The following is a 27,711-nucleotide window of genomic DNA, read 5'->3' as shown; positions in this document are numbered from 1 at the left end:
TAGTTTATTTCTAGTTTTACTTCAGTCACTGTAAAATAATGCACCATGTGCATTTGCTCCATGGTATCCTTGGAAAAGCCCAAAGCTACTGACAGAACCAAATTCTGCAGTAATAATTCAGGTCTTGGGTCAAACACAGTAATCTGTGCTTCATGAACACACTCAACATCCTTTCACTCCACTGTAAATCCCAATGAAACAATAATTAGTTCTATGTTGGTTTTTGTATTTCTTTCTTTGACGTCTCCTCAAGAACAATACAGGGCACAGAGAAAACCCTTACTTCCAAAATGCACCCTGTAGCACTGGGGTCACTTCAAGTGCACAACGTAGTCGAGGAAAACCAAGGTAAGTTTCCCTAATAAAAAGACCTGAATTAATGGTTAGCTCTTGACAAATGTACCCACTTTCTCTCAGCTTAAGCTGAGAAAATCTGTCTGCTATAAGGCACTGGAAGGCCTGACCCCTGAAAGGGTGGTGTCTCAGCATGTCTCTGCTGAGATGCAATGGTGCTCTGGTCTTTTATGGAATAGGTGCCAGTCCTGCCAGTCGTACATCCCACAGGGATTTTCAAATGTTGGAGAAACCCATGGGAATTGGTTTCTTATTCTTTTGGGCCCTGCAGCTGCTGGCAAGTATGGCTGAAGATGGCTGTTGCATTTTCATGTGCTGTAATGAATTACTCACTGCTTGAGTTGTAATTGAGTAGCTACACCCACCTCTCTACATCCCCTAAAACTCCGCCACAGATCTTCTGCAATACCAGCTCTGTCCATGGATTTCATAAGGCTTTAAACTGAAGGAGGTTAGATTTAGACTAGATACTCAGAGGAAATTCTTCATTCTGAGGGTGGTGAGGTACTGGAACAGGTTGCCCAGAGAACTTGTGGATGCCCCATCCCTGGAAGTGTTCAAGGCTGTGTTCAAGTTGAATGGGGCTTGGAGCACGTGGACCTACACCTGAACTCTGTGTTGATTCCTATTTGTCATGTCTTGAGGACTTCAACTTTTCCTTTGCAAAGTTAAATTCATCTTCTCTTTACTGGTAGTGTGGGTGGTCTCAATTAAATTTCAAAGGCAGTAGAAACTAGAAATAGAAGAAAGTTTTAATTTTCTTAATCGTCATTCAGGGAAGAACCCAAATGAGTCCATATGGCAGCTTTTTCTTTGGAAGTGACACTCCATTTTCCTTCTTTACTCTTTCCCAATGCCGTTTTCTTACAGAAACATGGGATCTGTATGAAGAACGACTGGATTTACTGGGAAGAAATGATAAATATGTGTCCCTGGTCAACTTCAGCATCCCTCAGCTCTGTCAGTTCACAGTGTGCATTGACCTAAAGCGGACAGCCAATGTCAGCTCGTGGGCAGCGTTTTCCTATGACACTAACACCACCTCCACTGACATAAATGACTTAGAACTCGGGCTCTCTGGAGAAAACAAGCACCTGAGACTGTATCTTTTTGGCACCAAACGAGACATTGAGATCGACCTGGCCCTTTTTGTGTGGTATAGTGTGTGCTGCTTGTGGGACACTGGAAAACAGCTGCTGGAGGTCTACTGCAATGGGAACCTGGTGCACAGCGAAGCCCTGGACAGCACAGGGTGCCTGAAACCGAATGGCAGCCTCATACTGGGCCACCTGCACAAGAGAAGGGATGGCTTCATCGTGAGGATCAGCAACAGCTTCATCGGCAGCTTGTACTACTTCCAGCTGTGGGACCGTGTGCTGGGTCAGGAAGAGCTGTTGGGCTGTGCCATGGGCAGCACTGTCAGCTGGAAGGAGGAGTACTGGAATTTCAGCAGCGTCCTCCCCGTCGCGGACCATCGGCTGCGCTGCGGTGAGTCTGCGATGTTTTATCTTCTTGGGGCTTGTGTGTGGCTGAGGATCACACACGGAGTAGGGAACCCTCCACTGCTTGGGGCTGTCTAATGGCCTCTGAGTCACTGCTGCTGAGATTGAGACCAGGATGGGCAGAGCTGTGGCTGTGCTTACGACATTGCCTGCTCACCCCGTGCAGGCTCTTCTTGATACAGAGGTTGTGGATGAGGTAAAGCTGGCAGGGATGTAGGGGATGTAGAGGATGTAGAGAGGTGGATGTAGCTACTCAAAGCTCTGCCACTGAGATCCCCTGGAAGCTGCTGGCAGGTGGCATCTTTTGGATGAGCCTTCTAGCGGTTCATCCTTCTACTGGGGCACCAATCTGCTACTGAGCTGGCCTGACAAAGAGTGAGGTAGGTGGGACTCTGAAATTTTCTTTCTTCCAATATGTTTAAAAATATTTAACTCAAGCCATTAGTGAGATGACAGTATCATAGAATCACAGAATCATTTGGTTTGGAAGGGACCTTAAAGATCATCCAGTTCCACACTCCTTGCCATGTGAAGGGACACCTTCCCCTAGACCAGGTTGCTCAAAGTCCCATCCAGCCTGGCCTTGGACACTTCCAGGGGCATCCACAACTTCTCTGGGTAACTTGTAATGATAGTAATCATTTTCCTGCATGGCTTCTGCGTGTTATGTGCCCCAGATGGTGCTGCTTCACGGACAAGCACTCTTAGCAGTGTTTAGGGTCAGCCCTGTTGTCTCTATGTACTGCATGGTATTTAAACTACACTGTATTAAAACAGAAACCCAAGACTGTCTAACTGACTGATAGGCTGACTAATTTCTGTAAAACTAATGATATGTCACAATGTTTAGGTGCTCCACAATAGCAGTGAATGCATCTTTGCTAGTTGTCTGTAAGCTGATGGCTTCACAGGGAAAGCAGTCACAGTATGAAGTAATTGGTATTTTTTGTGTCCACTTTGAGAATACAAAGAGCATCCCATCAGACAGCACATCTCCATCACATGCAGCACTTTCTGACTTCACTGCAGTTTTTTCCATCTCCTGCTCCAGTTTTTATGGGACCAGGGCCCAAGGCAATGAGATCATTAGGAAATCACCAACTGCCAATGAAACCTCTGCTCAGAGGGATTCCCCACCCCTCCCTCATTGCACCCTCCCTCACTCTGCACCAAAGCACACAGGCACTAATAACAATTGCTGTAAATTACAACCTTCCCATCTGTCTCTTGGCTCCCTGCCCCACTGCCTTTACCCAAGCACTCCTCATTCTGCACTGCCTGTCACTAGACCCATTTCCCCAGTTGTGTCCCTGGATGGAGGAGGCATGATCCGATGAGGAGGGAGGAGGAAGGCTCAGTTTCCCTCTTCCAATTAATACCTTTGCCTTTGGGCCCATTCACTCTGTGGGAAAGGTGTGTGCTTGGCTTGGCAAGGAGTCATGAGAAGTTTAGTCATGTTTGATGATGAAAATTCTAACACCTAAGATCAAAGCCTTCATTCAGTGTTCCTGGGCTTTGATTTTTCAAGAAAAATAACCTGGATGAATTTGAGCATCTTTTTAGTGGGACAAAGCATGTTAGAGAGAGGCTCTCAATAGTTAAAGCACTCTTTCCCTCTAAAGCAGTCCTCAAGAACCAGGTGATTTTCTCTAGTTAGGATTCTCCAGTGCAGCCTGAATAGGACATTCAGTCTGGAAAATGTTGGGCAAATATTTAAAGGTTGTCAGCAAAGAGAGACAACAGCATGTCTCACAAGTGATGGACTACACCAACAAGCACAGAGGCTACTTTTGCCTATTGTGCCATGAACTGCTGGATCCACTCTGTGATCCACACTGGGAGGAGCGTTACTGCAGTCTGACATCTTGCTAAGAACAATAATCAAGATAACTCTTGTGAAGTAACAGGGATGTTATTAAAATTTAATCATGTTTGAGAATCCATTGTGTGTCAGATCTTGGCAAGACCTTTGCTTCCACTATAAATCTGCTCCTTACTTTAATTAACTGGAATTCATGAGCAAGCTGTAGCACAGAGGCGTGCTGATGATACACGAGGTAGGGATAACAGTGAGCAGTGTAAACACGTATTGAGATTGATGTCCCATCTGTCAGACAGGGGAAGCTGCACCTGGCTGTAGTTCATGTGGATTGTCCATATGGGATCATACATATTGAATCTACACGAGACAATCTGAAGCATCCATGTAAGAAGTAGTTGTGTAATGTTGCCGTGTAATGAAATGTCGTGGGGAAGTGCCATGTCAACACCAATGTAATGTCTTAGATTGTTACTTATGCCCAATATCATTCTTTAGCATCAAGGCTTGCCTCTTGTGTTTATATGTGTTGTTTATGGATGTTTGATGTTGTATTGCTTGGTTATGCAGTTGTGATGTGAAGCTGGGCAGCCTGCTTTGTTTTGGAAATCCTACATCATCTTTGGAAAGCCAGGGCTCATTTAGGCAAAGTGAGTGAAACTTCTCACATGAACATAGCCAGAGGAAGCCTTAAGAAGGTGTGTTGGCTTTTGTAAGTGCTATAATTATTGTAGCAATTGCACTGGCTTTGCTTGATAGTAGAAGTTATTGTTCTGCCTTTGCTTTTTTCCCAGGGATCTTAAAGATAATCCTTTGTTTTTCCAGCTCAGCTGGGTCTTTGCTAAAAGTGTAGAAGTAAAAGTGTGTGTTCTCATCCTCTCACTGACTCAGTCTTCATCTCTTCCTCCCCCTACCTCACCCACACACTGCTTTCTGATTTTCTTCTTAATTTTAAATAATCCTGGAAAGGGCTGAATATTCAAAATCTGAAAATGACTGCCAATAATACAGAAATATATTTATTGCAGTTCTCATATTGGCTAGTCTATTTTTTGCTGCTTGTCTATTGGAAACAATATATATTTATTTACAGAATGCCAAATAAACCATTTATTAAATTATCAAATTAAAATCCTTGACTAGGACTTAAAAAAAATCAGTGGCACGGTATTTTTGTAGCTTCAGATCTCATCTGTCATCATGCCTTAGCCCTCATTTCGTGAATGGAATTACGTACATATTAATTAAAGCAAATGCAGCTACAGGATGCAGGTGGCCAGTCCCACACCTGCCTGCTGGTAATGATCCCTGACATGTGAGAATAAACAGATTTCATTTTTCTTCAGGTGATAATGAGAAGGAGAAATAAATAAATTATAATCTGTGAAGTTGTAATTATGCTTCATTTGTCAGGAGATGGAAACAGCATTCTGAGTTACATCCCTGATCAGAATGGGTTTGGGGCTTTGTTTGGCCCTTTTTCTGTTGTTTTTTTTTTTTTCCACTAGCAAATTTTTCTGATTCATCCTGCCTGACTCTGAGTGCTATCATACATCACCCCTAAGGCAATGGTTTTTGAAATATTACACTGATAACAACAGGAACAGAAGTCTGTAATCACACAGCTCTGTGCAGTTTCCTCCTACCTAGGAGAGGGTCTGCAGCAGTGGAACAGTCAGGGGGACAAGTTAAACCCCAGATGTTCAAACAGTTTGGGATATGGCTTGATAAATCACAGCCTAACATAGTGCTAATAGTTCTGTAGGAAAGAAATATTTATTCCACTGATAGATCATGTCTGCACAGCATTGGCCCTTCTGTGCTCTCATCACACTTCCTCTGTGGCAGTGGTTCTTCAAAAAAGCTTGTAAAATGACACTCATTTTCTGTCAGTTTGAAAACAGGCACTTACTATTTGTAGCATCTCACTGGGGCTCACAGAACTGTCTCTGCAGCTTCACACCACAGGGAGGCATACAGGTTTCCATTGGAAATTTAAGCTGTGGAATTAAAGTCCCTGGGGATGCTGGAATATCTGCATCTCTGCAACACTGAGGGCCAGGTCCTCTGAGTTTTGCTCTCTGGGTATTCTCATGGTAATATGATGTGAGGATGGTGAGGGCTTGTGCACAGGTGCTGGAGGAAAAGGTACATCCCCTTAGTTCCAGGTTCCTCTATTTTCTTTTGAGGAGTTGGTTTCCTTTTTCTCTAGGACTTTTAATTCAGTAGATGCTTCTGGCTTCTTGACTGTCAGACAGTGTTAGTGTTGGTAAGAGCTCTGTGCATGGAACATCAAGGTCTGTCTTGCAGCTCAGTGAGCTAAGCCTGAGGATCTTTTTCCAAATAAAGAATCAGCAAATGCCCATTATGTCAAGTTATGTTTCTGACCTACTGCAGGCAATGGATTTGAAATGGCAATGTGGTAGCTTGCTCTTGGACTTGCTAGTGTTTTGATGGAAGAGTAAAACAAAGTAGATTAGGTCTCTAATTTCCAAAGTTTACAACTATCTCATATGCACAAGGCCTGAGCAAAGAGGAGAGATGTCCAAATGCACACCGAAGATTCAGCAAGCATGGGAAAAGCAGGCTTGCTATTTTTACAGCTTTCTGCACACCCTGGCAGCAACGGGGGCTGTGCTCTCCCAAAGCAGATTGCTGGACAGTTTGATCTTGGAACAGCTGGTGCATGATTCCTGCTCCCCATCCTTCTGCCTCCAGGTGTGGGGGAGCCTCCTGTCTCAGCTCTCCACCAGCCCTGAGCACGTTACCTCTGCTGAGGAAACCACAGCGGCTGAAACCACCATCTCCTAGATCATAAGGTGACACCAAAACACAGACTGGCACCTCAGAGGAGCATTTGGAGGCTGAAGGTCTGAGCTGAAGACTGAAGGGTCTGAGCTTAGTCTGCAAGAGCCAACCTTGGAGAGACAACTCAGAGCTGGACTTCAGTTACTTTATTGTCCCCTTGCTCCAGCTTGGCTCTGTGCTGAGTTCACAGCCTGTGGCTTAGTGCAAAGGGGAAAATCAATTGTGTGTCCAGGAAGCAGAAGCCTGTGTACTGTAGAGTGCCTGCTCAGAAGGGGCTTTTGACTTTGGATGTCCCTTGAACTTCATAAGATAATTTGAAGTCATTTAGGATAGAAATAGGAGACTTCAAGTTGTTAACAGCCCCTGTTTCTATTATTGTCCCTGGATATATTGCCACTGATTTGAGTGAGTCAGAGATGGGCTGTTGTATTTCAAGCATGGGTGAGTCTCCTTACCTTGAACTACTGTAGAGAAAACCAATGTTTTATGAAGCATGGTCTTATCCTGCTTATTTCTGACCACACTCTTTATTCATAGGCATTTGGCTTTGTATTCATATGTTAAGTTTATTTCTCTTAGTCAGAGCTAGAATGTCAAGTCTCTGACAGTCATTTGAGTGAAGTAAAAAACACAAATTACAAGCCTTGTAAGAAAATGGTACTTCTAGGGCAAAATGTTGTGATCCTGCTTTTCTTTCAGCACCAAGGCCTGTAATGTTACACAGTGATTCAGTTCACTGCAATTTTCTGTAGTACGTGTGACAAACATCACCTGTTTTGTCCCTGTCTGCCTGGTGATGTGGCAGATTGCATATGAAATGAAAAGTCATATCTGGCTTGACAAGGTGATTCACTTCAAGGAAAATTAGCTATGAATGAATTCTTGGAATTCTTTACTTTGAAAACAAATGGGAATCATTATGTCAGGTTATCATTTACCCAGAGACCATGACTATCAGTGTTCCTCTCACAGCCATTACTGCCTATAAACCCGTTAGCACTCAGTGTCTGACCAGTGCCTTTCTCTGAAGGCTGGCACAGCTTGCACAGGCAAGAAGGGAACACAGAAAACTGCCCTTCAACATAAGAAATGAAAAAAGATAAGGGTGCATAGTCTCCTGTCTTCCCTGGGATCTAAACCCTGCAAATGCTGTTTTCTCCCTTGTTATGCTGCAGTTACCTCTGGAGAAATAAATAAAAACCCATATTGGTGTATTTTCCCTTTTGCCTTCATCCTGCAGAGATCTGTGGAACCACAGCAGCTCCTTGTTATGATGACCTTCTCTGAAGGACTCAAACCTCTCTCTCACCTAGACCATTCTCTTCCTCACACTTTTGCCAATGTGAATTCTTAGGCCTTTTATTGTTCTTTCCATCAGGCTTGAGGAAAGCATCATCAACAAGGGCTCCTACACTGCCCCCTTTACCTCTGACCAGTAGTACCAATGGTGTCGTTCCGGGTAAGTGCTCAACATTTTAAATGCTGTTGTGGTCATCACTGACACTGACTGACACTGTAGGTGTGACACATGTTTAAGCCATTGCTGCTTAGCAAGGTGTCCCATGTCAGAAGATCCTCCTGTTTCTCCTGTGCACTCTCAGCAGACAGTAAAAGCCAAAATTGTGCACACTCAGATATGAACCACAACTCAGTTGTTAAGCTGTGATAACATGACCATGTGTTTGGGCCCTTGAGCTCTTCAATAAAATTTCTAGCAATGCAGCAGCAATCTAAACTTGGACACTTGCAGTCTGGGATATCCCAAAGGGCTTTGGTCAGCATGGGAATGGGAAAACAACTGTGCTTCTGCAGAGGGGTATGGACATGGGAAGGGGGGCAGGTACCTGCTGTGAAAAATACAGGATTCATTTCACCTGTGTTCTCTCCTTGCAGTCACCTTCTTTAATGTTCATATGAACTTTTCTCTTTTCTACGAAACCAAGAGAGCTCCTGATTACTATGATGCAAGGAGGCTTCTTGAACACTGGGTGAGTAGCTTGTTCTTCTCATTTTCATGTGTTTCTAGCAAGTATCAAATGAGGAGGAGAGCTGGTAGAATCATGGAATAGTTTGTGTTGGAAGGGACCTCTAAAGGTCATCTAGTCCAATCCCCAGTGTACAGAATGCAAACTGTTGGGACAACACAGAAATGTAACAATATTCTGGCGTTTCAGAATCATGTTATCCAAAACATTTTTAACAGGACAAAAAGAAATTCTGAAGGAAGGGAAAAGTGTTAAAACTTTGCAAAAATTCTTAGCTATTTTCATCAGGATTTAGAATTTTGATGACAATTCTAAATTTACAAACAGCTCTAGAAAAAGTATTGATAAATCAAGTTAATAAAAATGTTATTTTTTTTTTCCCAGTTTAGTATAATCTTTACCAGAGAAGAATTTGTTGTGACAAACTTTAAAATCAGGTAAGGTAGTGGTGTCACCTTGACCCTCTGTCCTTTTAGCAGCCAGATTCCAAATACCCATTTCACAACTGACCAGCCCATGACAAGGGTGGAAACTAAACCCCCAGGTCTGCACAACTTCCAGCATGTTGAACACCCACATCTTGCTCACTGGACTCATTCACCTAAAATATGTATCCTACCCAGTGCAAGGCAAGTAGCTGCTCCAATCTGAGACCTCATCTTTGCTGATTTGTATTGATTCACGACCAAGATGAAACCTTTGCTGCCTCTGCAGAGTGTGAGTGGTGACTCCAGTGGGCTGATGTAGCTGGTATACCATCCTGGCTATCCAAAAAGCAGAGAAATTGGTACCTTCAGGAGATGGAAAGTAGGGCAAAGTGCTGGTACCTGCAGGGTTCACTCATATTAGTGTTGCTGAAGCCTCGTTTCAGTGATTACATGTGAGTGCAAAGGAGTTTGAGGGTCACATCCAGCCACAGAGGGAGGGTCACAGACCCCAGAGGGCTATCTAGGTTCATGCTGGCTCTTGCATGGCTGTGTCTAACAATAGCATATTATAGTTCCCAAATCCTGCTCAAAAACAATGGTTCCTTGCACCAGACTCCCCTATTTCATAACTTTTAGCCCAATCTAGCTTATTCATATCCAAACTGTGAGCAGCTGAGAGGGTGTTTTAGTGAGTTGTAGAAGTGTCACTTGTACAGACATGGAGTTTCGTCTTTTATGCCTATTTTGACTTCCTACTTTCTTCTCTGACTTCCACAGTTACTGTTTGCTTTACAAATGACAATACACTAACCCATTGCACTGTTCACACGGGGTGAATCTAATTCGAAAAGCCCTAAGGGAAGGGCGGGTCCCATTCTGGAAGAAGAGGTTTTTGTCAGGATGCATCTCTGTTATACTTGGTCTTGGTGATTTCTGTAAATATATCCATGCTGAATTCAAGATGACTTCTCTGCTGCAAAGTCTGGCTCATTGTGGTCAGAAGCTATTTTAGATGATGGCAGAAGAGGGGGTGTTATATTTATATTTATATGCTACTGTGAAATATTTTCTATTCTCTTTTTCTTGCAGGGGTAATTATCTACAAAGCAGTGCCTATAGGAGGACTCGTGTATGTAATTTGTTATTTTCTGATTTAAGTAATTACTTTTTCTTATCCTCTGCATAGAGGATATAGTAGTTGCAGGGTCTAAATGCTGACAGTATTGTGTTTTGTTGAAATTACTAAATCATCCTGATGGACCTCTAGCAGTACTGTGAAACAAAGGCTGCTCTATGGAGTCAGGTTCCAGTAACACTTAAAGCAACAGGCTCCATTTTAATGAGAACATTGAGTTTGTGCTGATTACTTTCCTTAAGATCCAATTTGTGCCCATTGATTCTAACCAGCTTCTAACTTTCTGTGTCCCTCTATGTGACCTGAAGGGGAAGGTAAAGCGGATGTCACAAAGGTAAGACCCAGGGTTTTGAACTGGATTTCCATAGTTCGTGTTGATTTCATATTTAGGGTGAGGAGGAGTTATACCCCTCCATGGCTGTTTGAGCTTCAGAGTGACCAGAAAAGCACACATGGAGTAATGCTTGACTTGGGGAAATGCATTTGAGCATCCAAGGTTCCCATCTCATACCCTGAGTCTTGGGAGACTCAAAGTGCTTCCATGGCAAGCTGTGAGGTTTGTGCTGCACTGTAAGAGCTGGCTGTGAGCAGTGTCCTTCACTGGGGCCAGTAAGTGGACAGTGCCCCAAAGGGATACCAGGATGAATCCTGCACCTCTTCTGTAGGAAATCCAGATTGCCTTCTGACCCCAGGCCAGGAGGAGGGGGAGCTGGGTTCCCATCACCTTCAAGGGGTTGCAAATAGTTTAGAAAAGCCTTGAGGAGTGAGGGACAGCTGTGTGGAGACAGGAGTGAATTGGAAACACATGAAACATCCCAGCCCTAAGGAAATCTCACTTGTTAGCCCTCAGTTAGAGGTCCATTGAGGTGATCCACTCATGGCTTCTTGGAGCTTTCTGCCGTGTCTGAAGCCACTCAGTGAGAGGCATTGTCTTTCCAAACCTTCTAGAGTCAGCCCAGTCACTTAGCACAATAGCTGTTCTGAGGAGGAAAAGATGGAATCCACCAGAGATACTGGAAGTGGTTAGTTAGATAGTTTTCCAGGAAGGCATGGAGTCTTTCTACCTCTGATGGACACAGCGTTTTATGATTGGCTTACTCCAAACTTTAAACATTGTGAAATGTTACTAATATGGCAGCCTTGTTTGTATGTTCTATTTGTAGCTATATCTGTAAGGCAATTATAAAGGCCACCTCTCTGGAAATACAAGAAGTGCTGAGTCTCAGGATCAAACAGCTGTTGAATGACACATATGAAGAGGGACCATTATCCTTGCATGTGAAACCTGAAGATGTGGCTGTGAAGTCAATAGGTATTACTTCACTAAAACCTCACTGGAAATCACATGCTTTGTAATTCTGGCTACAAGTGTTTTATCAAATTTAAATTTTGTGGAGACATTGGCTAGAAAACACCCTTAAGAAGTAGCCAGACTGACCTCACCTGATGCACAAGCTGTAGAACATCATGCGGTGACAGCAAGATAAAAAACTTGGGTTCCAGACAAATGGAAGTAAGTTAAAACTTGAATCCTGATGCCAAGGCAGGTCTGAGCACCTCTGCAATGAAGGCAAGGTCAGGCTGATTCAGGTATAAATCCAGGAGCCCCTGCTGGTAGCCAGTGCTCCAGGGACACCAAAGTCAAACACTCAAACCAAACTCACTGCCATTTGTGTAATGTCTGTGCATATTGGATCAAACCTCAGGAGGTAAACAAGTACTTTCTTGGTTTGATTACAATCTCTGCTGCTCCTTAAAATAGAGAAGTAAGACAGAGGTAAGAGCTAACAGACCATACCTGAAATTTAAAAGATTTTATACCAATGACTTACAAAATACCAGTTGCAGAGGATAACACTACAAGCCTGGAGGAAAGACATTGATGGGATAATGAGGGGCAGTGTGAAAGCACCTTCAGATAGAGTAGAGAAGCCTGCAGGATGTGCTGTCATTGAATATGGTTTGTGATGCTGGAAACTAACACTGTACCTGAGAACTGACCTTGTCAAACAAAAGAGAAAAAGAGTGTAGAAGAAGAGACAAAATATCTAAACAAATCTAAACAAAATGCTTTCTTGCAGATAGTAAACTTGTAAAATACTCCTATGAAGTCTGCAAATTACAGCTCATTCCCATCAGGAAACAAGGTCCACAGAACAGTTGGGTTCCTGTGTGTCAGAGGGAACTTCTTTTTGACTATTAAATCTTTTTAAAGAGCTTTTATGTATTTCCTCCTCAGCACTGATGGATTGTCCAGAAAGCTTTTCACACACAAGGTACAAGGGGAGTTATTCCTGGCCGCTAACAAGTCCAGCCTCCGAAGCACAGGTCAGCTGCAGGAAAAACCCTCTGCAGTCTGCTCAGAGGAGCTGGTGAGTGATGAGATCATCTTGTTTTGGTTCCTCCATGGAAAACAGGAGGGATCACCAGGCTTTGTCATGGTAAACCAGGTGGTATTCTGTCATGGCAGCAGTGCCATGCCAAGGAGGGTGCAAAGGATACAGGGCTGGTCCAGCACAAGCTGCAGGAAAAGGGAGTGTGGCATCATTCCCATCACCTGCAGTGACCTCAGGACTTTCTGCTTGGGCAGGGAGGGGAAACACAAGCACTGTAGCATTTCGTGCCATCCCTTCATGGCTCCCTCCCCTCCAATACCTCTAGGTGCATTTCAAAGGCTCTGGCATCTGGGCTCTGCTCCCACTCTGCTGAACAAGTGCTAAGTCAGATCTGACTTGCAAGTCCATTTAAAGTTGGGCTAATGAATTACGTTCTTAGTTACCTGAGTGGGAAATATGAGGAACATCATTATTATGTATTTTTTCCTGTAACATTGTACATTGTTTTAATTTTTCAGTGCAATTAGTATTGAACTAGAGCAAGCTTTTTGGAAGGAACCAAACATGACTAAATGTAAACCACTTGAAAAACTTCCAAATAATATTTTAGGCCTCCAAGATATCAAGATAACAGAAGGTAAGGTACCAGATACTTCAGTGACACAGTGAGTCACAGTAAAATAGTTTTACTCAGATAATGCTTATGTTGGACATCTGAACAAGGGAAGTGATAAGATTGCTTTATGTGCATCCTGCTCACCTGGTCATCTTAAGGACATTTTAATGCTAATTAATTTTGCAAGTGCTTCAAAATTTCCTAGCTATCACTTTGAAGATTTGTCTCAAATCCTACACTTTGATTTAGAACTAAGAAAATAACCAATGAATAATGTTGCAGGTTTTGTCTGTCCATACCCTCTCTGTTGCCACATCAAAGTAGTTCGTAATATCTGAAGCACAAATCAGTGTCTGGAATTGAAAAGCTGGTGCTGTAGTTCACGTAGGTGATAAGGTGACATTTACCACATGGTTATATCTTTTTTAAGCTATGCCAAACAGTGTAAGCTGTTTGAATGGTGAACAAACCCGATACCATATCAGGGTATCCACCTCCTCAGCAGTGCATCAAATAGTAGATCATTGAAAGATATCTGCAGTTGCACACAGTCTCTCTGACTCCCAGGGTGTAAAACTCTGCTTCTGTAAAAAAATTACAGAAGGGTGATGAGATGATGAATGGCAAATACATTTTTTCAAATGATACCATTCAGAATTTGCTTTTGCTACAGTACCAGGTAAGCAGCATTTGGGGAGAGGGGAGGATCTTGTCTAATTTGAAACTCACAAATGCTTGTAAACATGGCAAAAGCTAAAGGTAAATATTATTTACAGATAGTATTTATAAATCCAAAAGCAAGTGACAACATTTGTTTCATTGACATATTGAGGGCTTATTGACTTATTCTTAGGACATAATTTTGTAGTAGATCAGGAGCATTATGACTATATGGAAAGAGAGGAGAAGGAGATTAACTCCTGCATTTAACATAGACACATGTAGCTGTATAGCCAGAGTGACAGCTATGCCACATAAATCATCTCTGCTTCCTTGTTTTTCAGAGAATGCAGAAGATGTTATAGAGCACATTTTATACCTCTTGCCAGATGCAACACTGCATGTGGAAGAATTAGAAATCATTGCAAGTAAAATTTCTGATATTGTACAGCTTGCAGATGTGAGTGTGACACTTGCAGAGACTGCATTGTCTATACTAGACCATATTTCACTGCAAGAAATAGAAGATCAGAACGTTAGAAAAATAACCAATACGTAAGTAAGATAACTTGCCCAGAAGAGGCTTCCTAATTTGAAATGGCACCATGGACTATTTCATTCACTCTATTAAAATATCACCATGAGATTTAGAAATTTCTGTACTTGGATCTTAAACATGCTTGTGGTTATTAGCAGCAGAATTGATTATTGTGTTGTCAAAGGTGCTTTTACCAGAAACAGTTCTGCAGAAGCCACCATCACAGTGTTGTTCCCTGTGGGCATCCAAACCTGGAGGCAGCTCAGGGACTGCCCAGCTGCCACCTGCTCTCACAGATGATCTTTGTGGCTCAGCAGTGAGGTCTGTTGACAGGTCAGTCTGGAGACACAAATCTCTGTCACCCCTCTACCTGTACTGATAAAGAGTTTTCAAACACAGCTATGCAATGATAAATTAGAAGTTCTGGGTGGAGCATGACTATGCCACAGCCCAGTTGTTTTCAGTGGACAACTCGGCATTGCTTTTCCAAACTCAGGAGTCTGCAAGGAGGAGTAACCAAAAACAGCCTAGAAAATCTGTCAGAGAGAAAGCACTGGGTAGCTTCGTGATCGTTTGGGCTGTGTGCTCTCTCTTCCAAGCCTGTCACACTGCAGTGTGTGGAGTGGGGGCTGTGATAGCTGCCAGCACGCACCACCTCTGCCTTCTCAAATAGGCTGCGGGGCTTTTAAGGGAAATATCCATTGCTTTGAATTCTCCTCCCATGAAATGTAAGGTTTTAGGGACAAGGATGTTATTCTTGATCCTTAATGGAGATAGAGTTGGTATTTTGGAGAAGCTGAACTCCAGGCTTTGCAGCTCTAGGGCAGCTGTGGCTGAAAGGGTCCTGGTGCATCTGGGGCTGATGATGCATGAAGGTAATGCCAGACCAAAGGACAGGAAGATTTTCCTTCAGTCTGTTCTGGGAACAACTGTCTTTCACATTTTCAGTAGAGTTTTATCCCTCCTTGCATATTACTGAATAGCCTTAAGGGAGCCAAACAAGCTGTGGAGCTGTCCCTGACTCTTAATACCCATGAGTATTAAACAACCCTAATTTGCTGCTTCCTTTACATTCCAGCCTATTCTGTCTACTTAGAAAAAACCTCACTGATAATAAGGCCCAGAAATGTCTGTCCTCAGAGATAATTAGAGTTTTACTGGATGAGCCCCTGAGCAGCAGCCCTACCTTTAGAGCTTGGAGTGGTGGGGATTTGGAGTACAGACTTCGAAAGGTTCCTTGCAGATTAACTTATCTCGGCTGTGATATTTTACCTGAGGGTACAATTAGATGACTGAAAATAGTCAAATTAGCAGATTTTACAAGTCACTGCCTTCCAGATGAAATGCAGTGTTTGACTGGGCGTGAATTTTGACTCAGGTCTTCCCAGAACCACCTTGTGTGGTCCCTGCAGGAGGTTATCTTCCACCTGCCAGACTTTCAGGCCACTGAAACATGCTAACTCAAGTGCTTGCTGTCACCTGACCCTGTGGAGACAAAATGCATCTACCCCAAAACAGACCTGTTCTGCTCTAGGGCTTGCTCCTTGTGATCATAAATCACAGCAGAGGGTTTTAGCCGATTGTTCCCTGGATGTGTGTTATGAAGCCAGGAGAACATTTCAAGAGAAGTGTTTTTTTCCTCCCTGTTTCTTTTGTTGAAGTATCCTGCAGACAACTGAGGAGATGGGCTACAAGGTGACTTGCGCAGACAGAAATACATCGGTCATAACCAATTCCTTGGCTCTGTTGGTGTTGCGTCCAGATCCCAGCACGTTTGGAGGACTGGCCTTTGGCATTACCTCCTACAGCAGAGGTGTGGATCTCCAGGTGAGAGCAAAGTATCACTCAGAATCATGGACTAAACCAGACAACCCTCCTACTCTTCTGTCCCGTTGTGCGTTTGACCTGAGGACAGCAGTTCTGAGCATGTCATCTCTCTCCTGCAGATCAATGTGCAAGAAAACCCTTTCAAAAATGCCTTGGCCTCAGTGTTTTTGCCAAAATCCCTGAAGAACTTCCTAGGGATCGAGTACTGTGACCCAGACAAGCATTCGAAGATCCAGTTTAAGTTTTTTGGCACTACTTCACTTTTCGAGGTAACTACGACTCCCAGCAAACCCAAACACAGCAGGAATGGGCTCAGCTGTTCCCAGTGCCTACAAAAGAAATCCCATCAGTGTCGTCTGTTCCAGGCACAGTTAGCATCAGCCTGAGAGAGAAAGTGCAGGGAAAATGTGCTCACGCAGCAAAACCTTCTCTGTAGCAAGGATGCTCTGAGAGGTGTCTGTAAACCTTAGCCTTTCCATTCATTTTCTGTAGCTGATGTTATTCTAATCCTTCTGTTATGCAGGAAAAGAACATACCCTGACCTTCCTCTGATAGTAGGCTCTTTCTTAAGGACTGTGCATAGGATATACCAAACATCATGAAAATAACTTCAAGATTTATGTCTCCATTAAAATAATAGCAGCACTGATGTGCAGCATTTAGGATTATTCTAGTAGTTATTATATTTTCATAACTCCAGAAGGGGTGGGTATAACTTAAAAAGGAGGCATTTCTTTGGAATGATGGTGCATACAGAGTGCTGAGCAATACTTTTCACACAGAAGAAACATTCACAGTCGTGCCTACTGTCTAATGAGTTTAATGATGTACAACTGGATGTTTAAATGTACTGAAACAATTATACAGCTTTCTCAATCCAGCTGATGCATCTGAGACTCAGTTCTGCTTCAGCTGATGTGGAGACTGTCCTGGAATTGCAGCTAACTACATTTTCTAATGAAGTAGCAACTTTACATCAAACATCCCATGGGGTTTAGCTGATCACCATTTCCAAGAAGTACAATTGAAAAAAAAATGGGAGCAGGCAGAGCTTGGATTCTTTTTGCATGCATGTGTTTTTCCACTGCAGGATGACAGTTTAACAATGCAGAAGTTGAACACTTTTGTTGTGAGTGCCAGTGTTGAAAACGCATCAATTCAGAACCTTAATGAGCCTGTGACTGTCACTCTTCGGCACATAGACCAGAATACGGTAGGATGTGTTCCTTTCCTCAGGGATGAGGTGAAGCAGAACTGATTTCACTCACCCTTACTGTAAACTGGGAACAGGAAAAATAAGCTTGAAACGTTTTACTGCCTGACCTCTCCATGTTACATCAAAACCCAAATGTTGACAGACCACACAGATTTTGGTGTTTATAAATTCCTGCAGGTTACTAAAATTTGTGTCTCTGCTCTAAAGCCATGCTTAGAGCACAAGACCTTTTCATTGTTTCCTTGTTATGATCTGGACAATTTTTTTCCAAGGAGTAGCTTATTTGCTAAAAAACAGCAGGTTTTGGATTGGACTGAAATGATTTATCTTTGCTCTGAATTCAGCAAATTGGTTTAGTCACCAAAAAAAGTAAACTTCAGAAAAACCCAAGACATTGCAAAGATGTTTTCAAGATTAATATGCTTTGTTTTGTTTCAAAATGATGTTTCAAAGCTGAGGTCTATTTTATTCTAAATGAGCACAGGTCAAACTTGTTGACTGAGTTTCACCTTAGCATTTCTGGGTTATCAGTGTTTCAGGTCCAGCCTCCACATGAATATATTACAAACCCAGAGCAGAACAAAATTATTCAATAAGATGAATTTAATTAAAGTTCAAGTCAATGAGAGCTTGGAAATGCTGCTTTTATGGAGATATGCTCTTTCCATTCATTTCTAGCAAATATATACCCAGAAATTTTATCTAGATATCCCCTCTCTTCTGTCATTTTTACTCCACCAGGCCATCTGGCATCTCTCAGATTTTTTCCCTCGACCTTTTAAAATTATCTTAATTAAATATTTAATGAGTTATCATCCAAACCTACATCTTTGGCTCTCTGCCTAATTATATTTGACAGTCTACAGATCACACATCTTAACAGCTTATCTGTTAGGCTGGCTTCCTGTAAACTCTCTGCTTTATTAAACTTTATTAATGATATAATAATAATAAAAGTAAATGAATCTGTGCCTTGGGAAAGTTTGCTGCAGCATTATGAGTAATAAACTAGAATGTCCCCAAGAGAAAACATTACATTGAATATCCATTTACATCTGTTCAGCTCTTACATGTCTTCCCTGTCTGGTTTCAGAGAGAGGAATCACTGAAAACCTAAAATAAAGGTTTCTTTTGGGTTTTGTTGTTGTTGGGGGTTTTTTTGGTTTTGTTTTGTTGGGTTTTTTTTAATTGTGTAAAATCTCAGGTTGTTATTCCAGGTCTTAGTCATAACTTTTAAATTTCACCAGTAATTTGGTGTGACATCTCAGACACCACATGAAGCCAATGAGATTAAACACAGGAATTGGTCTATGCTGGACAATATGTCAGATTTTCTGCTGTCCTTAAAAGACTACAAGGTACTGAAAGATACAGGTAAAACTGGGAAAATCACTGACTTCCAGGATTTCCCTTGGTAAAGGGAGAGGCAAAAATCAGGACTGTGCTTGTTCAGTGCCATGGATGAGATGGACAATATCCCAGCTGGCTCTACAAGCCCCAGTGTCCAGCAGCCCCTGACCCACAGACCCACTGCAGCACCACCATGCAAAAAATCAGAGAGCAGTGCAGGGGAAATCAAACCCAACAGCCTTAGGGTTATACACCCCAGTTATACACCCCAGTCAGAGCAAGATGCACCGTCTGCAAGTGCAGGCGGCGTACAGATGTACTGAATAAATGTCACAGCCTCCTTTTCTCTGCTTCCAGGGCAATGCAGCAGTGCACTGCGTCTTTTGGGACTTTGGGAAGAACAGTAAGTGTTATTTCCCAAGCTGCCACACTTGCTCTGTCCCCAGCAGCCTTTGGCTCCTTGATGTGGCACCTTTGAGACTTGAGGCTGTCCTGTTGAGTCGGCATTGCTGCTTTGGCTTGATGTTGGTACCTCAGTAATCAGTGTTAGCACTAAGGATACATGTATGGCATAGTACAGTGCTGCAACTATATCAGTAAGAAGACTTAGACTAAGAAAAAAGCAGAAATTATATGAAATGTCTGATGAATTCTCACAGTTTCTTCAGGGAGGTCCGTGGGGGCTTCGCTGGGGTCAGGCCTTGAATGTGGCTCATGCACTCAACAGACACAGAGAGATAACTGTGTATTGGGTTAACTCAGAGCATGTGGGAAGGCTTGTTCTGCAATTATTAGGGTTCAAAAATATATATTTTTTAAAATCAGAAGCTTAGCTTCTGAATATGTCATATATTCCCCATAAATAATCTTATGTTTCACTCTTTTATTATTGCTTTCAAGCCTAAAATAGGCAAAGGATAAGTGGACACAAACACATGATGAATATCAACACATTAATCGGCTCAAATAACTCCTAAAAATCCTGCAAAATGTTAGCTCTTCATGAGTTGCAATAGAAGATTAGTTTTAGTTTGGTATGTTGGCTGCTACATATTTGAAAAAGGAGAAAAAGATGGATAAAGGTATAGCACAGCCATAAGGCACCACTTCTAAATTCAATCTTATCAGAGAAGATCTGGCTTTTTCAGTGCTAAACTCTGCCTACACAAATCCTCTGCCCTGTACATACATCTTTCTTTTTGTGTTTCCATATCCTGCAGCACAAGCTCACCCAGCACTAGGTTCTATGCTTTCTATGTGTGCAGACATGTAAATGACTTTAAATATTTCTTCATGCCACCAAAGGCTTTCACCCAAATTTTGAAGTTCTCAGGCAACTACAGAAGATGTGTTCCTGTGTGAAATCTCACTTGTGTGCTGCTAAATGACCCTGCAATCTGTACTAACTTGAGCTCTTCTTCACAAACCCTGCATGCTGCAGAGCTATAAATGACTGAGCATGACTAACTCTACTTAAAAATCCCTTTTTCTCTATTACACAGATGGACTGGGTGGTTGGAATACATCAGGGTGTGAAATGGAATATACAGATATGAATTACACAATCTGTTTTTGTAACCATCTTACCCATTTTGGAGTCCTACTGGTAAGTACTCTGTGAATCATCTCCCAAAAAGTCCCGTGGCACTAAACAAAGTCATCTTTAGATTTGGGGAGAGATGGGAGATTCATATCTATGCAAGCTGTTAGATATCTGCAATTTTGCCAAAATCAGTAATAACAAATAAAACAGTTATAATAATTTAATGATATAAAGTCCTCTAAATGTCACCTGCTTCAAGGCAATTTCATTTTACAGATGTAGTTTGTACTTCTTTGCAGTGTAACTTAATCAACCTTAATGTTTTATTTACTGCGTTGGAAATACTGTGTTGAATTTATTACCTGCCAGTGGCAACTAATGACATTACATCTTTTGGAATGTTTTATCTATGCTCCATCAGAAACTGATGTGGGAGATGTCATTATGTATCACCTCTTATTTATCTGTAATACAGAGAAAACTGCCTCTAAAAGTAAAATGTCAAAAGCTGATATGACTGCCTGAGAATGGGCTGCAACAAAGGCAAAGTGATAGGCAAGTTCTAAGCAAATTGAGCAGATTAAATCTGTCTAATCCCAGCAGGATACAGCCCACAGGATCGGGTATGGCCCCACCTTTGCTTTGGGATGCTTCCCCTAGAGGTCAGCATCACCCTGCCCTGGCAGAGGCAAAAGCCCTCTCCGGGAGCAAATATGTGACATTACAGGAAGGAATTGAGATGGTTCAGATTTCGGACACTTGCTCAAGTTCCCATTCAAATGAAGAGAATTCAGTTTGATTTTAAGATCATACCTCTCACTGCCACTTTAGTAATCAGCACAGCTACAAGTATTCAACATCAGAGATGTGGGTTACTGGTCTGAGGTTCAAAGCTTCACCAAATAGAAGAGAAACTGTGTCAGGGAACAACAAAATCCTCTCAATATTCCTTCAGCAGCTGTGGAGAAGCAGAGCACAGTCTCCTAGCTGATTTTGCAGAGGGATGCTTTCTGGACAGGGAGGATCCTCCCACACTCCAAGACATTTAGCAGATTTGTGCAGTTCCCAAGCATGGCAGCTGCCACTGAAACAAAATAGTTTCTCCTACAAAGCGAGCTCCAGAGGAATAATTTTGTCAAGATTCTGGAATCCTTATTAAATTTGTGTTTCCTGAAGGACAGCTTTTCTAGCTTCACTAGTATTGCTGGATACTTTAAATACTGCATATTTTTACTAGTTTGGATATTCTGTAGGACTATACAATAAGAAATGCATAAAAATGTTAATGGAAACCCTCCAAAATTAGCAGTAAGCAGAACAGGAATTGATTTCTTTTCAATGTGAAAAATGTGTAAAGGAATTTTCTTAATCTGTAGTGCCAAACAACTGTGATTCTTTATCTTGTAACACAGGACTTGGCCCGGACAGAAATAGATGTCACACATGATCATATATTAACTCTGATAAGCTATGCAGGATGTGGTGCTTCTTCCCTTTTTTTGGGAATAACGCTGGTGACATATCTAACCCTTGAGTAAGTCTGATCCTTTTTCTCACATGGCTTTTAATATTTTAGCAATAGTGGAGTTGCTGCAACTATAAGAATGTTTGTCAATATTTGATCCTGTAATGCACAGCAGGGAAGATTGAGAGCTGACATTATAAAAATTGCTTTATTTTGACCTCTGGTGAAATTAGAAGGATTCAAATGCCTAATGCTTTAATACAAGCACCAGTCTGAACTGTTCAGCAACTTCTATGTTCCTAAATTTCACAGCACCATAGAATGGCTGTACATTGGATGATGCAGAGATAACCTTGTGCACTTTCGCCTTCTTTTTAGGAAGCTGCGGAGAGACAATCCTTCAAAAATCCTGCTCAACCTTTGTGCTGCACTGCTGATGCTGAACATGGTCTTCCTCACCAATTCCTGGCTGTCCTCATTCAACCAGCCAGGCCTCTGCATCACCATGGCCACGCTCCTTCACTATTTCCTTCTTGCAGCTTTCACGTGGATGTGCCTGGAGTCTGTTCACTTTTACTTGGCTCTTGTCAAAGTTTTCAATGTTTATGTCCCAAAGTACATCCTAAAATGCTGCATTGCTGGCTGGGGTAAGCAAGCAGATTTCTTCTCCACTTCTGGGCTTGTCAACTTCTCTAAGATTGGGGCATATTTGCAAAAGCAAGTGAGGACACTGAGCTAGCAGAAATTACCTGAGCTGTAAGGGTGGATCTCTCCCCCCAGGTAGGTTCAGCTTAAATTTCTTCTGCTCAGGGAAACATTAGCATAAAGTGCCTCTTGCTCCCTGCACAGTCAAATGAAAAGGTGAAAATGAGTGTAAGGAACTGCTCTCCTACCCCTCCTGTTCTTACAGGAATGATTTATCAGAGTACCTTATATCAGTGTGTGTGCCTGCAACAGTATGAGCTCCCCACAGCCTTCACCTTTGCACTGAGGATGCTCAAAGGTGTTTTTAGTTCCTTCTCCAAGCCCTGTGTCCAGAATATCTGGCATTCTATTTATGATTCCCCCATACAGGGGGGATTTGACTTTCATTCATTGCTCTCCTGAGGACTTCCCTGGACAAGCATCAGAGGCTTGTCTGGGAGAAACACAACAAAAAGAGCCCATAGGCTGGTTCAGCTGTTAAAACGGTGTTATCAGAGGCACTGACCTAGAGCAGAATTTGGTCTGCATTATTTGGGTCACCATTAGATGCTGTTTTAAAGTGGGGGGAGGTTGGCTCTTGAATAGTGTGCAGTGTATTGTCTTCTCTACCCTCAGATCTGACGTTGCACACAACTGTTCTCAGGGGCAGCCATCCATGATGGTGTTGTTGGCAGCAGCTGTTCTCCACAGAAAAGACAGGACTGAAAAAAATGTGGGAAATGGGAAATGAGTGGAAGGGAAGACTGATAAAACACTGCCTGGAAAACGTCTGCCTCTATAAGCTCTTAACATAAAATGCTGTGGTTTGCTTATCTTTTGACACTCAGCTTTTGTAATAATCAGTTGGTTTTATTTTGCCAGATTGGATCCCTTCTGGAGATGTTTGAACACTCACAAACATTTTGCAAACACAGATATTTTTATGCCTACTCATTTGTGATTTACATAAATAGGGAGATTCGACCTGCTATGCCATATATTTAATTACACTTGTTTCAGAAGGAGATTTTGGGGTAGAGTTTGATCCTAAGATGCATATGTCTGCTGTAATTACTCATCAGAGATTATCTGACATCTTTCCATATTCTCCAATTTTTTTCTTTTAAATCAAAATATTTCTTTCTCCCTTGCTTTCCACGTTAGGAATACCAGCTATTGTAATTATTCTTGTGCTCATTATAAACAAAGACTTCTATGGCAATGGGTCGCACTCTGAGAACAATCCTTACAGCAATTTGTAAGTATAATGCTTTCAGCTTTTTGATGGTCACCAGAGTATCTGAAAGATACAAGAGATAACCAGAAGGCAACAACTTCTCTGTTGCTTTTGTCTTTTCTCCCCATCTTTACCCTCTCCTTTTAGTGGTTCTGGTTCATTGAATCATTTTGGATGCGTGGCTACTGCACGGAGTAACTCTCACATCAGTGAACTGGGCTTGAGGACAGGGAAGGCTTCTGCCAGTCAAGTCTCTGTTTGTTTTCCATGAAATATCTTTCTTTACATGACATTAGCTCAGTCTGGTGGGACATTTGTATATGCTCCTTTGTGTTCTGGGTTTCTGGTAAAATGTGAAGGTACAATAATTGCTCAAGGATTTTGCATGTTTGCTTATGGGATTTGTTTTGTTTTGTTTTGTTGGTTTTTTTGTGTTTTGTTTTGGGTTTTTGGGGTTTTTTGTTTGTTTGTTTGTTTTTTAATGTCAATTCACATCACTGTCTCATCATAATTTCAAATTCTTTTATTTAAATCATCTCAGCCTCCTCTCTTTTCCAGTGGGAAAACACTGCATTCTTTCATCCTTTTTTAAAATGGTTTTATAGCAAAAATGCTTCCATTTTTTTCACCTGCTTTCTGTTTAGCACAATCTGATCACTGGCTGGTGAAGATTACCTGGAATATTTGAATTCTATCCCATCAGAGAGTCAACACAACCCTGTGACACCTCAGAGGGAAAATTGTTACCCATTGTTAGCAAAAAGACACTAATTTATGTCTAAGGAAAAGCTAACCAGTGGCATACTATTATTTAGACTCCTAATTAAGTCATATTTAACTTGGTTTTCCTAAGGCAGTGTGTCTGTGTGTGTATGCATCATTAAGCTGTGAAACAATTGTCATGTTTATCTGAATTTGTCAGAAATAGTAACATCTCAAAGTTAGTGAATATCCATAACATCCACCAAAAAAGGCAAGCGGAGAGATTCCATGAATGTCCTCACTGGGTGAAAATAAGGGGCATTAGGGTATGCCCTGAGTGTTGGAGAAGCACACAGGATACTTATTTGGGGAACCAGGCTTCCTGAGTTTCACTCTCACAAACTCCTTATATTGAATCCACACCTCCCTTTCTTGCAGCTGCTGGATTCAGGACAGTGGAGTGTTCTACATCTCTGTTGTGGCCTATTTCTTCTTAATATTTTTGACAAATACAGCCATGTTCATCACTGTTCTCCTCCAAATCCACTCTGTGAAGACAAGGACACAAAAGAGATCCAGATTCTGGAAACAGAGTGTTCTTCAAGACCTCAAAAGTGCTTTCAGCTTGATGTTCCTTTTGGGCTTAACTTGGGGCTTTGCCTTTTTTGCCTGGGGAGAAGTGAGGATATTTTTCTTGTATCTTTTCAGCATTTTTAACACCTTGCAAGGTAATTTCTCAATGGAGTAGTGCTATAAATACAACAATTTAGGGCTGCGAAATAGAAATAAATCTGTACCATCATGTAATTCAAGCATGGGAGAAGAGGAGAGCTTCTGTATTACAGGGTTTAGCTATTTTAAAAGGAAGGCTCTGTTGCAGTGGGATGACAGTGTTGTTTAGACAGCATTGCTGTTATAGACTATTAAAGACATGAATTCATGCCTTGGAAACATGGGTACCAATAAACACACCTTTTTAGGAGCCGGCACAATCCTTTTCATCTGGGCATAAAAATGGTTGATAAAATCCACAGTGACTTGCAGATTATTCATATAAAAAATCTGTAGAAACCTATTCCTATCAGCCTTCCATATGCACAAAGGACTTGGTGCCACTCTGGGCCAAGAAGATCATGAAATCACAGAATGGGTTGGGTTGGAAGGGACCTTAAAGATCCCAATGCTGGCTCAGGGACCAGCTCTCTGCCCATGCAGAACATTACTGGTATCAGGGGCATGCCAAACGTTTAGAAAAGGGACACTGGGTTGGAGAATACATCTGAAAACACATTAATCTCTCTTCTTGCTTCTCTAGGGTTCTTTATCTTTGTGTTTCACTGCCTAATGAAGGACGAGGTAGTGAAGCAGTGCCGAGTACACTTCTGCTGGGGAAGATTCCGTCTGAGTAACTATTCTGGTAAGCACTGAGGGGGTTTGTTTAGCTTGACTCATGAGTCTTTGTCTGCTACTGGTGCCACATTTGTTCTACGTTAAGAAATAAGGCTCCCTCAGTAGCCTTTCTGCATTGCATTGGATGATTCTTCTTTAATAAGTCTTGATCCTCTCCCATTAACTGCTTATATGATATGATGATGGGTTGACAGCATGCAGTAAAAACTGCAGATTTCCAAAAATGATTTTAGCTTGGTCTCTGATTCTGTTCTCACATGCCATTCAGTGTTCCCTTATGTGAGCAGTGTTTTTGGTGACTTTCCAATCTTCATAAAGCTGAGATTCTGAAATTTATGCAGAATAGTGGGCATGCTATTAGCTATTTCTTATGTGCAGGAGCTGGGTTTGCTCAGCCCAGGAAGGAGAAGGGAGATGTCTTGCTGTCTCTGGCTGTCTGAGGGGTGGTTATTCTCTGGCTGTTTGAGATGTGATATCTGTACAGAATTTTGTTCCTGTGCCTTCCACTCTCTGATTTCAGACTGGAGTGGGTCAGGTGCAACTGCAGGATCTACACCAAAGCATTTAAACCGCAAATCACCATCCCAAGCTTTGCAGAGTCTAAATTCTAATGGAACAAGTTCAACTTCCAATGGTTCAGATTTCCTTCCCAGGTCTTCTCCAGATAGAAATTTCAAGATTGGTAAGAAAAACAGTATGCACTGCATAGACTGGAATGCAATAGGTTCCATATGGTGACTGTCAAATCTCAACCAATGGAAATAAATAGGAAATCTTTCACTGCTTTGTCTGTGCCAGAGTGTGGTTTGGGGTTAATGGCTACATTACACATGGCTTCTCTTGTACTAAGGAAAGTAAGAAAGCCCTAAAAATCCTGGGATGGCTCTTCTCCAAAAGGAAGGGAACCCTGCTCAGCTTCCATCTTAGGCACCTAAGAGATATTCTACCCTGGGCCAGCTGGCTGCTACTCACATGGGACCTACTTCCAGTTAGGAAGCATCATAGTCCTGAGATAGACAATAGTGCTCCCTAACTGGAATTGCATTCCCGAAAGAGTTGAGATCTTGGGGATTCCAGAAAGCTGAACAAGACCTGCTGTGAGTCTTTTTAATCCAGAAGAATCCCAGCAGAATGTTTTGCCTTCCAAGATGAAGAAATTGTTGTAGAGCCATTTACTGAAACAGGAATAGCACCAAACATTCCTGGTTGTTTTTGGAAACATGCTGATCTGTGTTATTTCCCCAAAGGTGTTAAAACAGTGAGTTCTGCATAGACTCTTACAGGATTCTTTCTAAATACATTAAACCAAATAATTATAATGGAAATTTTTTCCCAATTCTTTCCCATAGCTGAAGTCCATTACAACCCCAGTGCTGTATCTCCAGAAGATGGTGAGACCAAACATCCTTGTTCACAAAGAACACTAACCATGGATACAGGACTGCACTATCCACAGAAAGCAGGATTTTTACACTGATACTGAATTTGTTTTCTTCTGATTATCTAGTGATGGTTCTCCTCTGTGCATGAAAACAAGCACTGTTCAAATAATTACTTCTAATGTACAGTTATCACTCTGGACACAGTGATCCCATGACTCATGTCTAGGCTTCAGTGGAATTTCAATCCTGACCACACAAGGATTTGCTGCTCCCATGTTTCCAAGATTAGTCCTCATGTTAAACAGAGACTGGAAACATTCTCTCCCTCATCATTAGTCCCTCCCATAGTTCATCTTTTTTTTACCCTTTACACCCTCCTGCCATTTCTCTGTTTTCTTCTTCATCTGATACTTATTGTCAGAGCCTAAAACATATAGTACTGAGTTTCAAGTGATATTTTTTAGCCTGCTGGTTGACTGTCTCAGGCACAGACATATCTTTCCTTACTTTTTCTGAAATGTAGTTTGACCAACTTGGACATCAAGAAGTTGGACTCAGCCTCCAAGATGTATGTTTTTATTTTCAGATGTGCTGGCTCTGATGATCTGGTTTTAGATCTCTAAAGAGATGTAGATGCACGTTTAAATGTTTGAAAATGTTGCCCAGTACCTTCAAATGGAATGTGCAAACAATAAAAACTGAAATTCCCACGTC

At 41.9% G+C, this 27,711-nt stretch overlaps 1 protein-coding gene across 1 annotated transcript; it reads left to right on the top strand.

Moving 5' to 3' along the window:
* Positions 1 to 290: 290 nt before the first annotated feature.
* On the top strand, positions 291 to 27,711 carry ADGRG4 (adhesion G protein-coupled receptor G4). Its single transcript, XM_027645143.1, has 23 exons — positions 291 to 348; positions 1,225 to 1,842; positions 7,862 to 7,942; positions 8,377 to 8,471; positions 8,853 to 8,905; positions 9,986 to 10,025; positions 10,340 to 10,365; positions 11,195 to 11,343; positions 12,271 to 12,403; positions 12,886 to 13,004; positions 13,988 to 14,198; positions 15,843 to 16,008; positions 16,128 to 16,277; positions 17,099 to 17,221; positions 18,932 to 18,977; positions 20,077 to 20,180; positions 21,530 to 21,651; positions 21,961 to 22,303; positions 23,418 to 23,524; positions 24,644 to 24,933; positions 25,521 to 25,622; positions 26,136 to 26,297; positions 26,965 to 27,711. Exons 1-23 carry the CDS (start codon positions 291 to 293, stop codon positions 27,090 to 27,092), a joined length of 3,426 nt encoding a protein of 1,141 aa, XP_027500944.1. The 3' UTR covers positions 27,093 to 27,711.

Source organism: Corapipo altera, unplaced genomic scaffold, assembly GCF_003945725.1.
Source record: "Corapipo altera isolate COAL_440 unplaced genomic scaffold, ASM394572v1 65, whole genome shotgun sequence".
NCBI classification, from domain to species: Eukaryota; Metazoa; Chordata; class Aves; order Passeriformes; family Pipridae; genus Corapipo; species Corapipo altera.
Note: the sequence above shows the minus strand (reverse complement) of the source record. Positions and strands in the feature narration are given on the sequence as shown.

Excerpts from the sequence above, each read along its gene's own strand:
- ADGRG4 (XM_027645143.1), top strand. The coding sequence starts at position 291 with ATGCACCCTGTAGCACTGGGGTCACTTCAAGTGCACAACGTAGTCGAG. Across the intron at positions 1,843-7,861 it reads GGACCATCGGCTGCGCTGCG|GCTTGAGGAAAGCATCATCA; the intron begins GTGAGTCTGCGA and ends TCTTTCCATCAG. Across the intron at positions 11,344-12,270 it reads TGTGGCTGTGAAGTCAATAG|CACTGATGGATTGTCCAGAA; the intron begins GTATTACTTCAC and ends TTTCCTCCTCAG.